Here is a 16,606-nt window from a genome sequence, read left to right as displayed (position 1 = left end):
TACAAAAATAAAAATTGCTTATTATTTATAATAGAAAAATAGCAATAAATAATAATATTTCTACAAAGGAAATTATTCATATATAAGAAATTGTAAATTTGAATAAACTGCTAATGCTCAACGCATTTAAGTCATGTAGTTTTTAAATTTTTGACATTCCAAAAAACTCATGAATCTCTGTGTAGGCCATAAAGTATAAAATAACATGGAGCATAAAATGAATCGAACTTGCCTCTGAAGAAGGAAGAAAAAAGTACACATTTCTCTGTGTATCATGAAAACTCGCCTTTACTCATTTTTGCCAATCCTTCACAATCGCTTCGCAATCGCATACAGTTTTGTGCGTTACCAACAGAACTCATATTTCGAGAGCAACTTCAGTAGCGATCAAACAAATTGACAAGTGTTTCTGTTTGGCGGCACGTACGGGTGCTTACGGGCAAATCTCAATCGATCGCCAATAACAGATTTGATTTACGAGTTTTAAATTAAGAATTACTAAAGTTGAGACATCTCTTTCTTCTAATTCCAACGGAATAACCGACGGTTATGGCTTCAACTAAGGTTGACTGGGGACAATATGCCGACGAACAGGACAAATTGGCGTCAAAGGTATATATCGGGATTTTTGTCGGAATTACCGGCATAAACGTGACTCTTTTGACGTTGTGATGCTTATTCAATGCAGCAGAAAATGTTTGTTTCGTAACTTTTGAGATGTACTCCAATCCATGGCATATGTTGGTTTTTTTTAAATTATGTTTTATATATAACCTTTGTACAATTAACCTGTTCTTCCTATATACTTTATGTTTTGTTTTCGTCCGAAAAATATATTTATTAGTTTAAACTGTTATATCGGACTGAGTTTAAATGGTTTATTAATTATATATATTATTCGTTGCAGGTAACAAATCTGAATTTGGACAAATCAAATTCGACATCCATTCCTGCTCCTGTGAAAGATGGAGATTCAAAGAGCGAGGATGATACTTCTGAAGAACAGATTTCACCAGCAGAACAATCGCTTCTACAAAAAATTATAAGAAAGGGATTAGTGGAAACAACAAAAGCTATAGACATTCAAAGAAATAACCCTAATTCTCCATTACACAGTGTCAAAACATTTGATGCACTTCATCTGTAAATAATTTTTAATTGTATATTTCATAATTTTGTGTGGGGGGGGGGGGTGTATTCAAATTGAAGTAACATGGTTTTTTTAACTGCTTATAGTAAGCCTGAATTACTCAAAGGTGTCTATGCTATGGGATTTAATGCTCCTTCAAGAATTCAAGAAACCGCTTTACCCACCTTACTTGCTGATCCGTAAGCAACACTAATAGTTTTATCTTACTATATTCTTTTTTACTAACATGCAAACCGTCTTAAACTATTGTGAAAATTTTTTTAGACCACAGAATATGATAGCGCAATCTCAATCTGGTACTGGCAAAACAGCTGCGTTTGTACTTGCCATGTTGAGTCGAGTAGATCCTACTGAAAATTATCCACAAGTTCTTTGTCTATCGCCAACTTATGAACTTGCAATCCAAACTGGCGAAGTAGCAGCAAAAATGTCACGCTTCTGTTCTCAAATAAAAATAAAATATGCCGTCAGGGGAGAAGAAAGTAATATATCACATTTTCTTATGCAATTTGAATTATGTATTATGATGGAATTCTTATGATTAATGTTTTAATTGTTTTAGTAACCCGTGGATCAAAAATCACTGAGCACATCATTATAGGAACTCCAGGCAAAGTGCTGGATTGGGGACAAAAGTTTAAGTTCTTCGATCTGAACAAAATATCGGTATTTGTGTTGGATGAGGCTGACGTTATGATTGCTACGCAGGGTCATCAAGATCAGTGTATTCGTATTCACAAGTAATTTCTCGGAGATACTCAAACGTTATAAATTTAATAACACGTTTCCCGTATAACCGTTACTTATGTTCATTTTATATAGATTACTTCCACGTACGTGTCAAATGATGTTCTTCTCTGCGACGTACGAACGAGAAGTAATGGAGTTTGCAGAGATTATAGTCAGCAATCCGTTAGTAATACGGCTGTTAAGAGAAGAAGAGAGTTTAGACAATATCAAACAGTACTACATCCAATGCAAAAATTCAGAAGAAAAGTATGCTGCCATCACCAACATCTATGGTGTAATCACTATTGGGCAAGCAATTATTTTCTGTCATGTAAGAATTTTATATCATTTTCATTAAATCTTAAAAAGCAACTCTTATGACAAAGTACAATATAATGTATTATATTTTTTTCAGACGAAAAAAACCGCCAGCTGGTTAGCTGAAAAAATGACAAAAGATGGACATGCAGTGGCAATATTGTCTGGTGATTTAACAGTGGAACAAAGGATTTCCGTGCTAGATAGATTTAGAGCAGGACTTGAGAAAGTCCTTATCACTACGAATGTCTTAGCTAGAGGTAAATATGATGTGCAATATATAATTAGAGATAAATATGAAGAGTGCAATATATAATGAAATCAGAAATGAATAAAAAAATATAACATGTAGCGTATGGAGATAATTTACAAACTAATCTATTAAAGTACTGTGGACGGTGCAATTTATAATGTATTTTACAATATTCGATAGGCATCGATGTCGAGCAAGTGACAATAGTGGTAAACTTCGATTTGCCGATGGATCAAAAACGGCAAGCCGACTGTGAAACGTATTTGCATAGGATCGGGCGAACAGGACGATTTGGCAAAGCAGGGATCGCTATTAATTTAATCGACTCGCCACATGCACTGCAATTGTGTAAAGACATAGAGAAACATTTTGGTAAAGAAATTCGTTATCTTGATGCGGAGGATGCGGACGAAATTGAGAAAATCGGAGCTTAGGTTAATATATATACATGTATACATATATAGCGACCATAAGTATACTTTTATTATGAATATAGTTAGGCTTTAATGTAATATTTTTTAAAGCGGACTTTTTTGTATTTTGAAAGAATATGAAACGTTTCTTTTCCAACAATGCTATATTAGAGAAAAGCGCTTTTTTCTCTCTTACACTCCTCTTTCTCACTACCTCTCTCAGCTACATTTTGTTGGATTGAAATACAAATCTGATCGGTCAAGAAATATCATAAAGATAAAACTGAATGGAGAAAAATATTTTTATATGTTGCATATGTGTGTGTGTGTGCTAACTGCATGCGTATAGAACATACTAACTTTTTTTTCTCTTTTTTGTGTTGAACTGCTGTCATCTTTGTTTTCCGAAGAAAAAATGGGATATTTTCGAAGTTTGACACACTTATAAAGCAATTAATGCGACATATAATGTTAGAAATACTAAATAAAGGTGTTTTGCGTTTCTGTACACAATATGGAATACTCATACAAATGTAAAGATAAGATTATTCTTTTACTACATCGCGTTGATCGTGGATTATTTTTGAAGATATCTACATACATAACACATCTCAATCCGTATGATATGATCGGCCTAAGTATCTCTCTGAATGTTTATCGTTTCAGAAAATAACAGTAGCTTTAAATTTCCATAATGCATAATATTCTGAAAATATAAATGTCGATAGATATTTAAAATGATCACGTCGTGATGAATCTTATACAACCCAATGACGATAACATGATTCTCATTTTGTAAACGAAAGATTGTTTTAATATTTGTATTCTTTAAAAGAGGAAAAAGAAATGGTCAAAATAAAGCATAATAATAATAATATTTCTATTCTAAATAAAATTTTAGTTGATTAAATATTTTCAACTATTTACTTATTTGCCATAATATAATTTGTAGTATTAAATAATGAAATAAAAAGAAAATTGTAATTTAAATATTTATTGAGAAAGAGAAAATAAATCTAACAATTATAAAATTATGAAATATCTAAATAAGATATCTAAATAACCAGCCTCCGACAATTGACATATATACTTACTTTTACGTTTGTATCTTTAACGAATATTATAATTGGAAAAACTATAAAATGTCATATGGAAAGGCTGCTCATTTTTGTTTCTGGCTTTATGAAACAGTTGTATTTTCTAGAATAACTTATACATATACACTTTCTTAATTGTATATCATTCATTTGAAAGTGTTTTTTGTACATAGTTCGCATAAGAGCAATAAACGATCTTGAAAATCTTAGATGTAAACACAACTTTTGATTAGCACACACAAGTGTCAATTGTTTAAAAATAGTTCAAAATAAATTTTACTTATATAATATATAGTATTACAATTATCGATTCTACATAATATGTAATTCCATTTGAACGAAATGACAGCACATATGATTAATTTGCTGTTCTCATATCGAGAGAAAAGAATAATTGCAGTAACCATGGTAAGTTATATAATCGGCAGTATTATACACATAAGGTTATTATTGCTAACATTGTAGTAACAATTCCTATAAAAATAAGTATTCCGACTATAATTATAGTCTTATGCAATTATAGTTCCAAATATCACACACTTCTCCCAGTGCACATCTGTTCACTGAAATATTTGAAAATGAAAAAAAGACTTGCCGTATATAGTATGGTGAAATATATACATATAAATTCATTATATATTAAATACATATTAAATATTATGTACTTTTGTACTGCTCTTTTACGAAACATGCATGAAGCAATACTTTCCAACAAATAGTATATAATTAAGAAGAACATTGTTAATAACCACCACAATATGGGCTATCTTTCTTTCAGTCTTTGTTTTTCTTTTTACATGCCCATGCCGCCCATGCCACCCATTCCTCCCATACCGCCCATACCACCCATTGGCGATTGGGGTTCTTCCTTAGGCAACTCTGTGACGACCGCTTCCGCCGTCGTCAACAACGATGCGACGCCCGCCGCATCGGTGAGCGCCGTACGTACGACCTTCGTGGGGTCGATGATGCCCTTCTCAATCATATCAACATATTCATCGTTCAAAGCATCATAACCGAGCTTGCTCTCGCTCACTTTAGCCACCACCAGACTAGCGTCGACACCGGCATTCTGTGCAATCTGCAGACACGGCATACGTAAAGCGTTTGCCACAATCTTGATTCCGGTTTCCTGATCGCCATTCGTTGCTTTGAGCTGTCGCAACACTGGTATGCACCTCAACAGAGCAGTCCCACCTGTAAGAAAATATAACATACAATAAAATATAACAATTTTTTTATGCGATGATTACACGGAGATCAGCCAATACAGATCAGTATTTACCTCCAGGAACGATTCCTTCTTCGACGGCAGCACGAGTGGCATTGAGTGCGTCGTGCACACGGTCCTTCTTTTCATTGACTTCCACTTCGCTGCTGCCACCAACTCTCAGAACAGCGACTCCGGACGCTAATCTCGCCAGACGCTCTTGCAGCTTTTCTTTCTCATAGTCAGACGTAGTGTTTTCGATTTGATCCCTAATCTGATCGGCTCTTCTGTCGATATCTATCTTTTTTCCTTTGCCTTTTAAAATCAGAGTGTCATCTTTCGTGATAATGACTTCTCCCACCTGACCCAAGTCACTTGCCTAAAAAGAAAAAGTGAAATTTATCTGGTACGATTAATTGAACAGATCATTATGATTAGATTTTTATTGAAAAGGTTTCATGTCACCATTTTCATTTCAATTAGGTTTGTAATTGTATTTAATTTTATTTTGAATTACAATAAAAATATAATATTGTTATTATTCGCACTTATAGTATATTTCTTGTATTGATTTGTTCGGCCCTTTTTTTCTTATTAGATTTATATTTACCTGAACGTCTTCCAATTTGACGAGATTGGCATCATCGCCAAACACAATGCCGCCAGTGGATATCGCCATGTCTTGAAGAGTGGCTTTCCTATTGTCACCAAAGCCGGGAGCTTTAACTGCAGCCACTTGCAATCCAATCTTCAGACGATTGACAACAAGCGTCGATAAAGCTTCACCATCCACATCTTCGGCGATTATAACGAGAGGTTTGCGTTGTGCATTGGCCAATTCCAAGGCAGGAATAATGCTTTGTACAGAGGAAATCTTTTTCTCGCTAAAAAGAAGGAGAGCATCTTGGAATTCGACCTTGGCTCCTTTGCTGGAATTGATGAAGTATGGAGAGATGTAGCCTCTGTCCAATTTCATTCCCTCAATGACTTCTAGTTCGTCAGTCAGTGTTTTGCCATCTTTCACAGTGATCACACCTTCTTTTCCGACTTTTTTCATGGCGTCGGAAATCAAGTTGCCAATGGCTTTGTCACCGTTAGCGGATATTGTTGCTACTTGAGCAATTTCTTCCGGTGTTGTAACAGGCTTGCTTAAAGTTTTAAGCTCATCGGTGACTCTATCTACTGCTAGCATTACACCTAACAAGTCACAAAATATTTAATGTTATCTCACAGTAAAAATTGTGTGTAATAACACATTTAAATTGATCTTTGATTTATGTCACAGTGCAAACCAAAGTTTCAAAAGATACTGTGCAAGAAAGAGAAAGAATTATGAATAAATAATTTACCTCGTCTAATTTCTACAGGATTTGCACCTTTACTAATTTTCTCAAATCCTTCTTTGGCTATTGCTCTAGCTAATACAGTTGCTGTTGTTGTACCATCACCAGCTTCCTCATTTGTATTATTTGCTACATCTTGTACTAATTTGGCTCCAATATTTTGAAACTTATCCTTTAGCTCAATGCCTTTTGCCACAGTTACACCGTCCTTTGTAATCTTTGGACTGCCCCAGCTTTGTTCCAGAATAACGTTACGTCCTTTAGGGCCCATTGTCACAGCCACGGCATCTGCCAAGATGTCTACACCCTGTAACATCAAGGCACGAACATCCGATCCAAAACGAACATCTTTGGCATAAGTACGCGTCTGTAACTGGCGTAGAGCAGTTCCTCTCAACAAGGCTGGTAGTCTGTACATCTATAAATAAATAAATAAATAAATAAATATGTATGTATGTATGTATGTATGGTTGTATGTATGTATATATGTATGTATGTATGTATGTATGTATGTATGTATGTATGTATGTATGTATGTATGTATGTATGTATGTATGTATGTATGTATGTATATATGTATGTATATATGTATGTATATATGTATGTATATATGTATGTATGTATGTATGTATGTATGTATGTATGTATGTATGTGTGTGTGTGTGTGTGTGTGTGTATATATATATATATATATATATATATAATGCACATTAAAATTTTAACCTTAAAACAAGTAATCACTAATGTAAGTTTAATTTGAAATAACTTTAGACTTTCTGTCAAGACAATCATCAAAAGCATACTAAAGCATTCAATCAGTCAAAAATAAGTAATTTTGAGAATATTCTTATATGTTGAATGTGATATTCAAGTGAACCATATCAAAGTGCAAAAATTTTGTTAAAATAACAGTAAGCCTTAAGACTATTTAACGTATCTCATTAACAAAGATTAATTAATCATTAATGTACAATCAAAAAAGTAATTTATCGCGAATATATCTAAATCTAAATTTATCTATCGCATTGTCACTTAGTCAATTATTTGGAATGAAAATGCGGTTATGTAAAATCCCGCATGGAGTGGCGATTGGAGTACCGTTTGCGGATCAAAATTGTTGCTGAATTCAAATTAAAAACTGTTTCATTAACAATCAATCAGATTTAACCTTATGTAATATATACATAATCGCTTCTTTCTCATAAATCGTTTACCGAAATAAATTTTCGTCAACGTTTGCGAAAATCACACGCGAACGAAAATTCCGGCCGGCAAAATTGCTTCGGTGAACTTTCGCGATCTTTTCAGAAGGACACTTTTCCGCGATTCAGTCTTCTTACCTTTAATTCTCAAAGAGATTTCTCAAGATAATATGTGTCGATGTCGAGAGCGAGCTGAAGATCGGCGTGGCTGCACGTTGTCTCGCTAGCAATGGAATGGAAATGTAGAGATCAAAGCGTGCTGTGTAGCCGTGCCCCCTTTTCGCTTCTCTCTCCTCATCCCCATATCGAGTGTATCTAACCTTAAGCGCAACAATTAATTTCTTATAATAAAGTATTTGATGATCAGACAGACATCATATGGGCGAAATGTATCGCTAGGAGCAATTTTCTTTGAGATTTCATGAAAATTTTATCTCAAAAGTTGTGATTTTGTTCGACACATCGAGAGGTCTCCCACGTGGCGCAAGTTCTAGAAAGTACGATCCGTGTGATGCAATCTACCGTTCGACGTCTATTATTTTTATGTATTCCTTTTGCTATTATCAGATATTTAAAAATATAAGCTTTTTCGCTGATATATATGGAAACGAAACAAAAGTTACATTTCTGATTTATCTTCCAATGCACGCATGCCTGCAAGTCCTTCATTATCGAAATAAATGCAAGAATCTTCGCATCTATTGTACCATTATATTTATACTTGACAGAATTTGTAAGAGAAAAAGAAGTTATTTTATCATTTAGTTTCATTTTCTGTTATCTCATGTCAATTGTAATGACAATATTATGTATTGTCAGAGAGAAAGTTGTGTGTAAACATTTCTATTCCCATCAATATTAAAATCTTTACAAAAAACGATCAATAAAATCTAAAAACATAGTTTCTAAGATTAAGACGTTCCTTCTTTTACTATTTTTATTAATTTATCTTAATTTTTGATAGAACAATAAATAAAACAAGAAGTTTGTTATTTAAAAAAAAGAAAAAAAGGAAAAATACGAAAAGAAAAGATTAAATTTCTTTACAACAGTTTCAATAGTTGATTTAGGTTGAGAAATTAATAGCGCATTTTCGCAGGGAATCTTGATTACATAATCCTCTTGCGATCCTTATAGCAGTGATAACTGATCGATGCGCGATACATTGAGTGGGGTGAACCACTCTATGGAGAAGCTTCGAGAAAATCGCTGCGCGCTGTATTCTGCTTCGTGCCGGCTGCAGTTTAGGTTACACAACGTGCACGAGTTCTTTAACGTGCGTAAAATATTGGTCTCATATCCCATTTGACTTCCAATTGCAAAGAAACTGCGATCATGGTGAGATATTTTGCTATAAATTAATCTTTATAATGTAAGATAATAATAGAAAGTTTCTTCTGATTAAGCAATTTCATCCAATTCATCTTTTTATTTTCGGTAACCTTTAATGTGGTATCCATGAGACGATGTTTTTTATTCAGTATTATTTATGCTGGAAGTAATTTTCACGCCAAATTATTCCCGAAGCTATGAATAATGAAAAATATTGCGTGATCTTTTGTTGCATCCTGTTTGCTTTGTAATAATTTGTGATCATCAAATCGCATTTGTTTATGAATCTGTGAAGATAGATAAATGTGTGTTTCGATTGCAATCACATCGTGTTATTCACATTCATAATAATTTAAAAAATCTCTGCTTTCTAAAATAAATAAATATGCAAGTATTTTACGAATTTTTGTTATATAGTAAGAAATTTGGTTACCAACTTGCATTCATTGTACATTCTTTGTTGAACAGTTTTTTGTCACAGTTTCATGTTATTTTGTATAAATATATACAATAGAGAAAAATAGTGAAAAAGATTATAATAAAAATAATGATAATCAATCAGATAAATAATAAAAAAACAATTTAATTTATTATTAACATTTCTAATTCCTAACACGATTAAAATTGATATAAATTGATATATAAAGTTGAGAGTGTATATAAAACAAACTGCAAATATATATATATATATATATATTTCAGGCTGCTGCTAACGTTGTAAAGAGACTCATTCCACTTTTCGACAGAGTCCTTGTACAAAGAGCCGAAGCTATAACCAAAACGAAAGGTGGTATTGTATTGCCAGAAAAAGCACAAGCAAAAGTTTTGCAAGGCACAGTTGTAGCAACAGGACCTGGAGCAAGAAATGATGTATGTGTATATGGAATATTCTATTCGCACTTGACTTTTAAAGTCTTTAAAATATTAATACATACATGCATCTCTTTGTTTTTTTTGTTTCATTAGAAAGGAGAACATGTGCCTTTGAGTATCAAGATCGGAGACGTTGTATTACTCCCGGAATATGGTGGCACAAAAGTTGAACTTGATGATAAGAAAGAATATCATCTGTTTCGCGAATCGGATATATTAGCCAAAGTAGAAGTTAAAAATTAAGTTAATTACTTATTCCATTTGTTCCCAGTTTTGTAAACATTGCAAATCGTTTCTTTAAAACTTCACGAATCAATTTATGCAGGAAAATGTGTAATGTCTCTCGGGTAACTATGAGTTATCTATATGACTTAGATATAAAAAGATTTAATTAAAAAAAAATCTGTTGCTGCTAAAGCGCCGTTGTTTCTTATTGTCTCATGTACATACAATTTTCTGATAAAATAAAATGTTTGTCTGTCATTTACCTGCCTCATTATCACATGCCCAATATGTATTAATGCCAGAAATGATTACGTATTAATAAAGAATAACGCTTAATTAGGTTAAATAATCATGGTGCTTATTTTAAAAAAATATACAAATATAATCAATATTGTACAAAATTAAACTTCTTTTATTTCAATTTAATGCCTTTCTTAACACCCGCCTTGATACCTGAAATTTCTCCTTCGTATCGTGTCAACTCCTTTCTCACTTCTCTTACCTGTAAGAAATAATTTTTTTAGATATAAAACATACTAAAAACTCTTATTATTAGTACAGTAACATGATTAAATATTGTATTTTATACATACCGCGCCCTTCCTGCGAATCTTGGCTTTACGATACTTATTTCTATGCTTTACACGAGGATTGCGTAGTTCTTTTTTACGATAAGGGGTAAGACCTCTGTTCTTTGCTATTTGATATGTTATCGCTCTCTTTCCTTTCTCTTCATTCGTAGTATCTAGGATATCATCTTTACTATCTGCAGTTTCATCATTATATAGATCTGCTTCATCCATACTTGCTTCTTCATCTGTAGTATCGGATGATAATTGTTCTTGCTTGTCTTGTTTTTCTGTCTCTTTCAGACGTTTTAATTTTTTATTTATATTGCCAAGTCCTAGAATCTTCTTATGAGTTTGTATCTGAGAACCATTCGATATGCTATAAAGAGGTTTGTCCTCCTTAACTGCTTTCAGTATCTCTGTTACTTGCTCCAACAAATTTCCTTGCTTTGATTGCAATTGATCGAGTAATTGACGGTACTGTGCTAAACGCTTTACGACTGGATGTGATTTTACTGGCAATCCTTTGACTTTCAATATCAAGCAAAAAGAAACATTGATACAGTAATTCAATAGAATGTGATATTTAGTTCTGACAAAAGTTGCTGCGTCACAATCAGGACATGTTCCATTTTCAACCAATTTAAGAAAAGGAGCTAGAATATCATTTATCTCTGTCATACAATCTACAAAAAAAATTTATTCTTTACTCTTTTTATCACCCAGCTTTATACTAGGCACTACCAAAAAATTGTTCTATGAACATTAAATTTATTTCCCTCTATGTAGAAATTGTTAATAAAACCTGAGAAAAAAATGATATAATTGGTCAGATGTAAATATATACAATTAGTTATGAAAAGGTCTGAATTTTATATGATCATATAAAATTACATATGTTATTAGATCTTTTCATAATTATATATATTTGCATTTGACCATATTACACCATTTTTTCTCAGGAAGACAAAAGATTTTGGGATTTGAAGGGAAATCTGGCATCCTTTACTTATAACAACAAAAAATTATATCAAAACAACTTTATGAAAGTTGAGAACTTCCCTTAATCAGAAATAGAAATTTTAATTTATAATTTATTAAATCACTATATAGTATAATAATTATTGTAATAAAATAATAGCCAAAAACACATCCTTAATAATATTGTACATATCTTATACATACCTTTAAAAACATCGACTATAAACATGAAAGATTTTTCATCGGATACTTGCTCATTGTCCTCTTGATCTTCTTTGCAATCTTCCATAGTTTGTACAATTCCAATTAAATTTGAACCCTCGAATGCTAAATGCTCTTCCATCGATCTCATATGGAGTTTTTTTCCTTCATCCTCTTCCATGTCCGCATTGATTAAATCCTTTTGTGGCGCAGATGCATAATCAGTATATTTGAAATCCGATGAATAAAAAGTTTTTGCCCTGTTGCCCCAAGCTCTATCATTCGGCATATCATAATCTTCCTCTTTCAATCCCTCAATATCAAATTCCATTGAATCTTGTTGATCGTCTTCTTGCTCTTCCTCCTCGCTATCATCTTGTAATCCGTAAACTTCGTCATCGCTATCATAATTTTCGATAATGCATTGTTTTCGTACTTTCTCTAGCAGTTTTTTCTCAGTTTCTGTATATTCTTCTTCTGAGTCTGTTACAGCATTCATATCGATGTCTTTGATATCATCTATATCATTGTTCTCCTCATCATCGAGCGGCTTCTTTGCTCTAATAAGAAAAAATAAATTGATATTTTTATAAATGAATTAAATATATATCTTTATCTTAACCTCAAATAGAATTGCAATAAATGTTTATTCACCAATTAAATTTATTACTTTTAAACCAGGATTTAATTTTTGCTATTCTAATAAATTCATAAGCAAATTCATTACCTCTTTTTGTAAACCATATTCGAATGAGATACGATTACTTCTAATAAATAAACGTTTTTCACACGTATTCGCGTGCTGTTGGCGCGACGTTAGCAAACATTAACGACGTCCAGTGATGCAAACTCGAGCCGGCCAGCACCAGGGCTCCGTGGTAGGGGAAGCAGCACACAAGCGTGTGCGCACACGTACGTGTGATGTAAGCGATTCTCACAGATGTCTATACTAGTACTAGATCGCTAACTTCGTCAAAAGAGCTGAGGCCGACAGGATTTCCGGTTTCGGCCATGACACCCTACAACAAAATGGCGACAATGCGTGTGTAATGTGTATAGGCCATAGACATAGGAATATAGGGACCGAGCATATCGTGCGGGGGGGAAGCTACTGCGGGACGGTGCGACGAGGTAAAGTGTGCCTAAATTTGATTGGCTATTAGTTTGCGCAAGCGCGATGTAAGTATCGTGCGACTTCCAGTGTGCATGGACATAGGAATATAGGCCGGTATTCATAGTCCGTTCTTATATTTAAGATTGTCTTAAGCACGGACTTATATTCGCTCTCTTCGTCACACATAGATTGTGTCTGACGAAGAGAGCGAATATAAGTTCGTGCTTAAGACGATCTTGAATATAAGAACGGACTATGAATACCGCCCATAGGGTCGGAGTGTAACGTCGCGAGAGGAAAATCACTGAAGGAAGGGGACGAGGTAAACTGTGCATATTTTTGATTGGCTACTATTTGACGCAAGTGCAATTGGTCATTATTCGACGCAAAAATATTATGCAATTTGGGCAGATATAATGAGCATTTGAAGTTATATCAAGAAAAAACATTAATTAAAATTGTTATTTTAAATATATTTTGTGAATATAAAAAATGGTGCAGTGTTTTGTACAGTCTTGTAAAAATAGATCTGACTATCAAAATTGGAAACAAAGTAATAGCAGAAATAATGTAAAAATAACATTTCACAGGTATTGAAATTATTTATTCATATTAAAGTTAATATTATATGTTTAAAATAATATTATATATTTTATTTTAAGAGTATAAGAGAGAGAGAGTTGTTAGAAATATTGTTTTTTTTTCTTAGTTTTCCCAAAGATCCTAAAACTCGTACATTGTGGTTAGATATTTTGGAAATAAATTCATCATCTATCCCAAGTACAGCTCGTATTTGCTCTGTCCACTTTGAAGAGAAATTCTTTGACAGAACATGTTTGATAACTCGACTTATAGCGTTTTCGATTATACAGGATTTGAACGACCCAGGGTTGGTTAATGACGTCATTGCAACCTCTCCACCAATGAAAGACTTGCATTTATAGTAAAATAGTGATTGATCAACCCTGGGTCGTTCAAATCCTGTATAATCGAAAACGCTATTAGACGAAATGCATTACCTAGTGTATAATAACAATAGCATACGTATAACGATAACCAATCAGATTCAGGCACAGTATCATGGCGGACCCCCCCGCATTTTGGCTTCACTCCCCTCGTCTATCAACCAAGTTTACGCTCCGTCCCTATATTCCTATGTCCATGGGCTGTACTAGTTCAGAGTTTATCTTTTTCCCTCCACAATGGAAGGAGAAAGATAAACTCTGAACTAGTGCAGCCAGTTCAGCTATAAAAAACAGACCTCTTGTGTGACATGCCTTAACTATGACATCTTGATCACAGATTTTTTGATAGAATACAATGGTCGTGAAATCACCTTATATTCTTAAGGCCATCATACACAAAATGACATAACTGCATATGCATAGCATAAGACCGTCTCGACCAATGAACATCTAGCATAAAGGCGCCATATTGATTTACACAGCATGCTCATTGGTCGAGACGGTCTTATGCTATGCATATGCAGTTATGTCATTTTGTGTGTGATGGCCTTAAGTATATGCATAAGAAAATGAACCAATCCACTGTGCTATGCTAATGCATCTATACAAGTTTGCTGGATATACCCTAAGCGTGAGCTGGTCAAAGCGAACGCACCCTAAATAATCTATGTGAAACAGTCGGTGAAAAATGCCAGAATGGCTGAGGCGGATGATAGTTTGAAGTTAAACAAATTCAACTTTGAAACACTGAAAAGCGTGCGTTGCAAAAACGGCAAAACGATATCGTTGAGCACTAAGCATGTTCTGCGAAAGAAACAACTCTTGGAATTGAGGAAAAACGGCAGAGATATTTATGTTAATAATAAAACTTCTTTCAAGGTAGTTTGCTTCTGAACACCATAACCTTTTGTACTTTAAATTTAAATTTAATTTAATAAACATATATTGATTTCGAAATTTTCTTACTGCATTATATCTAATTAAATATTTTTAAGGGACAATTGTACAAATGTGAAAAAGTGTTTGATAAAGGCGAATCAGAGTTGATCATTCATGGTCTTGGGGCTGCTGTCTATAAAGCAAGCCAACTAGCTCTGCAGTTGAAAGAGATTCATTATGGAACTTTAGACCTTGATATTAAAACTTGTACTGTGACTTTAGCAGGTACATACTTTTTATACTTTCTATACTTAATATAGATTAATGCAAAATTGTAGTTAGAATTGTAGATAGTTTTAGTTTATATTTTACATTATGTTTATTCTTTCTATATAATTAATTACATTTATTTGATATTAATCAAGCAATTATATTTATTTATAGATAAATTGGAGACGCTGAGTGATGAGACGGATGATGAAATAATCAACAGGCAAAGCTCTGCCATACACATACGTGTCTTCAGAAAAGTGCCATTGGCTGTGTTGAGATCTAAAGAGAGACAAACTGATAACAATTCTGTGAAGTAACATTTTTGATTGATGAAACTGCACTATACAGTTGAATGAATAGAATTATTCATTCAACTATACAGCTGAATGGATAGAATTATTATTTAATTTGCGATAATATAATACAGCTGATACAAAACTGTATTATTTTTACCATGATCTTTTCTTTGAACGAATTAGTTCATTGGTTAGGTTTGACAATCTTTGAAATATGGATCAATTTAATCGCCTTAACATTCTTTACTGTGTTGCTAGCTTTAAAATTAGATGAAAATTATTTTTTGGATGCATCAGGATGGTGGGAAGTGTTTTCACCGCTTTTCATAGCTGATGGTTTAAACACATATTTTTGTGCTATTATATTAATAAGGATGCATATGGAAGGAATGATTAAATCAGGTATCTTACGAGCAATATGGAGTTTAATGTCATTACTCTTGGTTTTTGTCTTTAAATATCTCTTATGCAAAAAACTTTCTGGACAAAGCACATTGGAATACTCGGAAGTTTTGAGCCCTGTATTCATTCTGCTACAATTGATCGCAGTAAGAGCCTGTCAGCTACATTAAAGAAAGTAAACATTTTGTTAGATTGATTATTTAGATTAAATTATTTGAAATATGTTTCATCTTTAAATATTACTTAATGTTTCTATCCTTTCTATTTAATATTATGGATATCCGTATTATTAATATTATGTAAATATTATTGATTTATTTCTGAATATAAGAATATATATGCTACGTCAGATACATACATTTAAGAAACGTCTTTTCAAGATATTTTTAAGAAGACAATAAATGTGGATGATGCAAGAATGTTAATTGAAGTAATATAACAATGTATTAAGACATTATTTATTCTATAAATATTTTAAATGTGTATATCAATTCTTTATATTTATATTGCTATATTATTAATTTATATAAATTTACATATTTATTAATAGAAAACGTTATTTCATAATATATCGGCTTGAGTTTCGATATAGCTAATAAGTATTGATTTCTTTTGTGAATAAATAAATTCTTTAATAACGAAGAAAATATGATATTAACTATTATAAAAACAAGATGGTTTAATTTAGAATCTATGCTGTTGCTATTTTTATGAATAATTCATTATTTCAAACGTAAAAGAGAGTCAATTCGTAATCGTGTAATCGTGTTTGTGAAAGATT

General features: G+C 32.8%; 6 protein-coding genes across 8 annotated transcripts; 4 read left to right on the top strand and 2 right to left on the bottom strand.

Annotated features, from left to right (window-relative positions):
- Nucleotides 1–314: 314 nt before the first annotated feature.
- LOC105672774 (putative ATP-dependent RNA helicase Dbp80) lies at nt 315–3,028 on the top strand. Of its 2 annotated transcripts, none has more exons than XM_012367931.2 (8): nt 315–612; nt 908–1,143; nt 1,237–1,329; nt 1,415–1,632; nt 1,713–1,890; nt 1,973–2,210; nt 2,295–2,457; nt 2,631–3,028. In XM_012367931.2, exons 1-8 carry the CDS (start codon nt 550–552, stop codon nt 2,882–2,884), a joined length of 1,443 nt encoding a protein of 480 aa, XP_012223354.1. In that variant the 5' UTR covers nt 315–549; the 3' UTR covers nt 2,885–3,028. The 2 variants fall into 2 exon arrangements, with proteins under 2 accessions (XP_012223354.1, XP_067217178.1); XM_067361077.1 differs by lacking the exon at nt 315–612 and adding an exon at nt 717–740.
- An 813-nt stretch (nt 3,029–3,841) lies between these two features.
- Nucleotides 3,842–8,033, bottom strand: LOC105672773 (Heat shock protein 60A). 2 transcript variants are annotated; one of them, XM_067361076.1, is made up of 5 exons: nt 7,728–8,033; nt 6,520–6,931; nt 5,781–6,367; nt 5,246–5,549; nt 3,842–5,157 (listed from the first exon to the last, which is right to left on the bottom strand). In XM_067361076.1, the coding sequence occupies exons 2-5, from the start codon at nt 6,929–6,931 to the stop codon at nt 4,754–4,756; spliced, it is 1,707 nt and encodes a 568-aa protein (XP_067217177.1). In that variant the 5' UTR covers nt 7,728–8,033; the 3' UTR covers nt 3,842–4,753. The 2 variants fall into 2 exon arrangements, with proteins under 2 accessions (XP_067217177.1, XP_012223352.1); XM_012367929.2 differs by having other exon boundaries at nt 7,854–8,031.
- An 859-nt stretch (nt 8,034–8,892) lies between these two features.
- Nucleotides 8,893–10,403, top strand: LOC105672776 (10 kDa heat shock protein, mitochondrial). Its single transcript, XM_012367933.2, has 3 exons — nt 8,893–9,053; nt 9,750–9,917; nt 10,014–10,403. Exons 1-3 carry the CDS (start codon nt 9,051–9,053, stop codon nt 10,161–10,163), a joined length of 321 nt encoding a protein of 106 aa, XP_012223356.1. The 5' UTR covers nt 8,893–9,050; the 3' UTR covers nt 10,164–10,403.
- Nucleotides 10,404–10,536: 133 nt separating this feature from the next.
- Nucleotides 10,537–12,784, bottom strand: Sas10 (UTP3 small subunit processome component Sas10). Its single transcript, XM_012367932.2, has 4 exons — nt 12,624–12,784; nt 11,900–12,456; nt 10,739–11,400; nt 10,537–10,647 (listed from the first exon to the last, which is right to left on the bottom strand). The coding sequence occupies exons 1-4, from the start codon at nt 12,638–12,640 to the stop codon at nt 10,558–10,560; spliced, it is 1,326 nt and encodes a 441-aa protein (XP_012223355.1). The 5' UTR covers nt 12,641–12,784; the 3' UTR covers nt 10,537–10,557.
- Nucleotides 12,785–14,625: 1,841 nt separating this feature from the next.
- Nucleotides 14,626–15,444, top strand: Rpp20 (ribonuclease P protein subunit p20). Its single transcript, XM_012367936.2, has 3 exons — nt 14,626–14,854; nt 14,971–15,139; nt 15,299–15,444. Exons 1-3 carry the CDS (start codon nt 14,672–14,674, stop codon nt 15,442–15,444), a joined length of 498 nt encoding a protein of 165 aa, XP_012223359.1. The 5' UTR covers nt 14,626–14,671.
- Nucleotides 15,445–15,581: 137 nt separating this feature from the next.
- Nucleotides 15,582–16,472, top strand: LOC105672780 (transmembrane protein 203). The gene has a single exon (XM_012367937.2). The coding sequence runs from the start codon at nt 15,582–15,584 to the stop codon at nt 15,993–15,995; it is 414 nt and encodes a 137-aa protein (XP_012223360.1). The 3' UTR covers nt 15,996–16,472.
- Nucleotides 16,473–16,606: the final 134 nt, after the last annotated feature.

This window comes from Linepithema humile, unplaced genomic scaffold, assembly GCF_040581485.1.
Source record: "Linepithema humile isolate Giens D197 unplaced genomic scaffold, Lhum_UNIL_v1.0 unplaced_3, whole genome shotgun sequence".
NCBI classification, from domain to species: Eukaryota; Metazoa; Arthropoda; class Insecta; order Hymenoptera; family Formicidae; genus Linepithema; species Linepithema humile.
The sequence above is the reverse complement of the archived record's forward strand: the minus strand, read 5'-3'. Positions and strand labels throughout refer to the sequence as shown.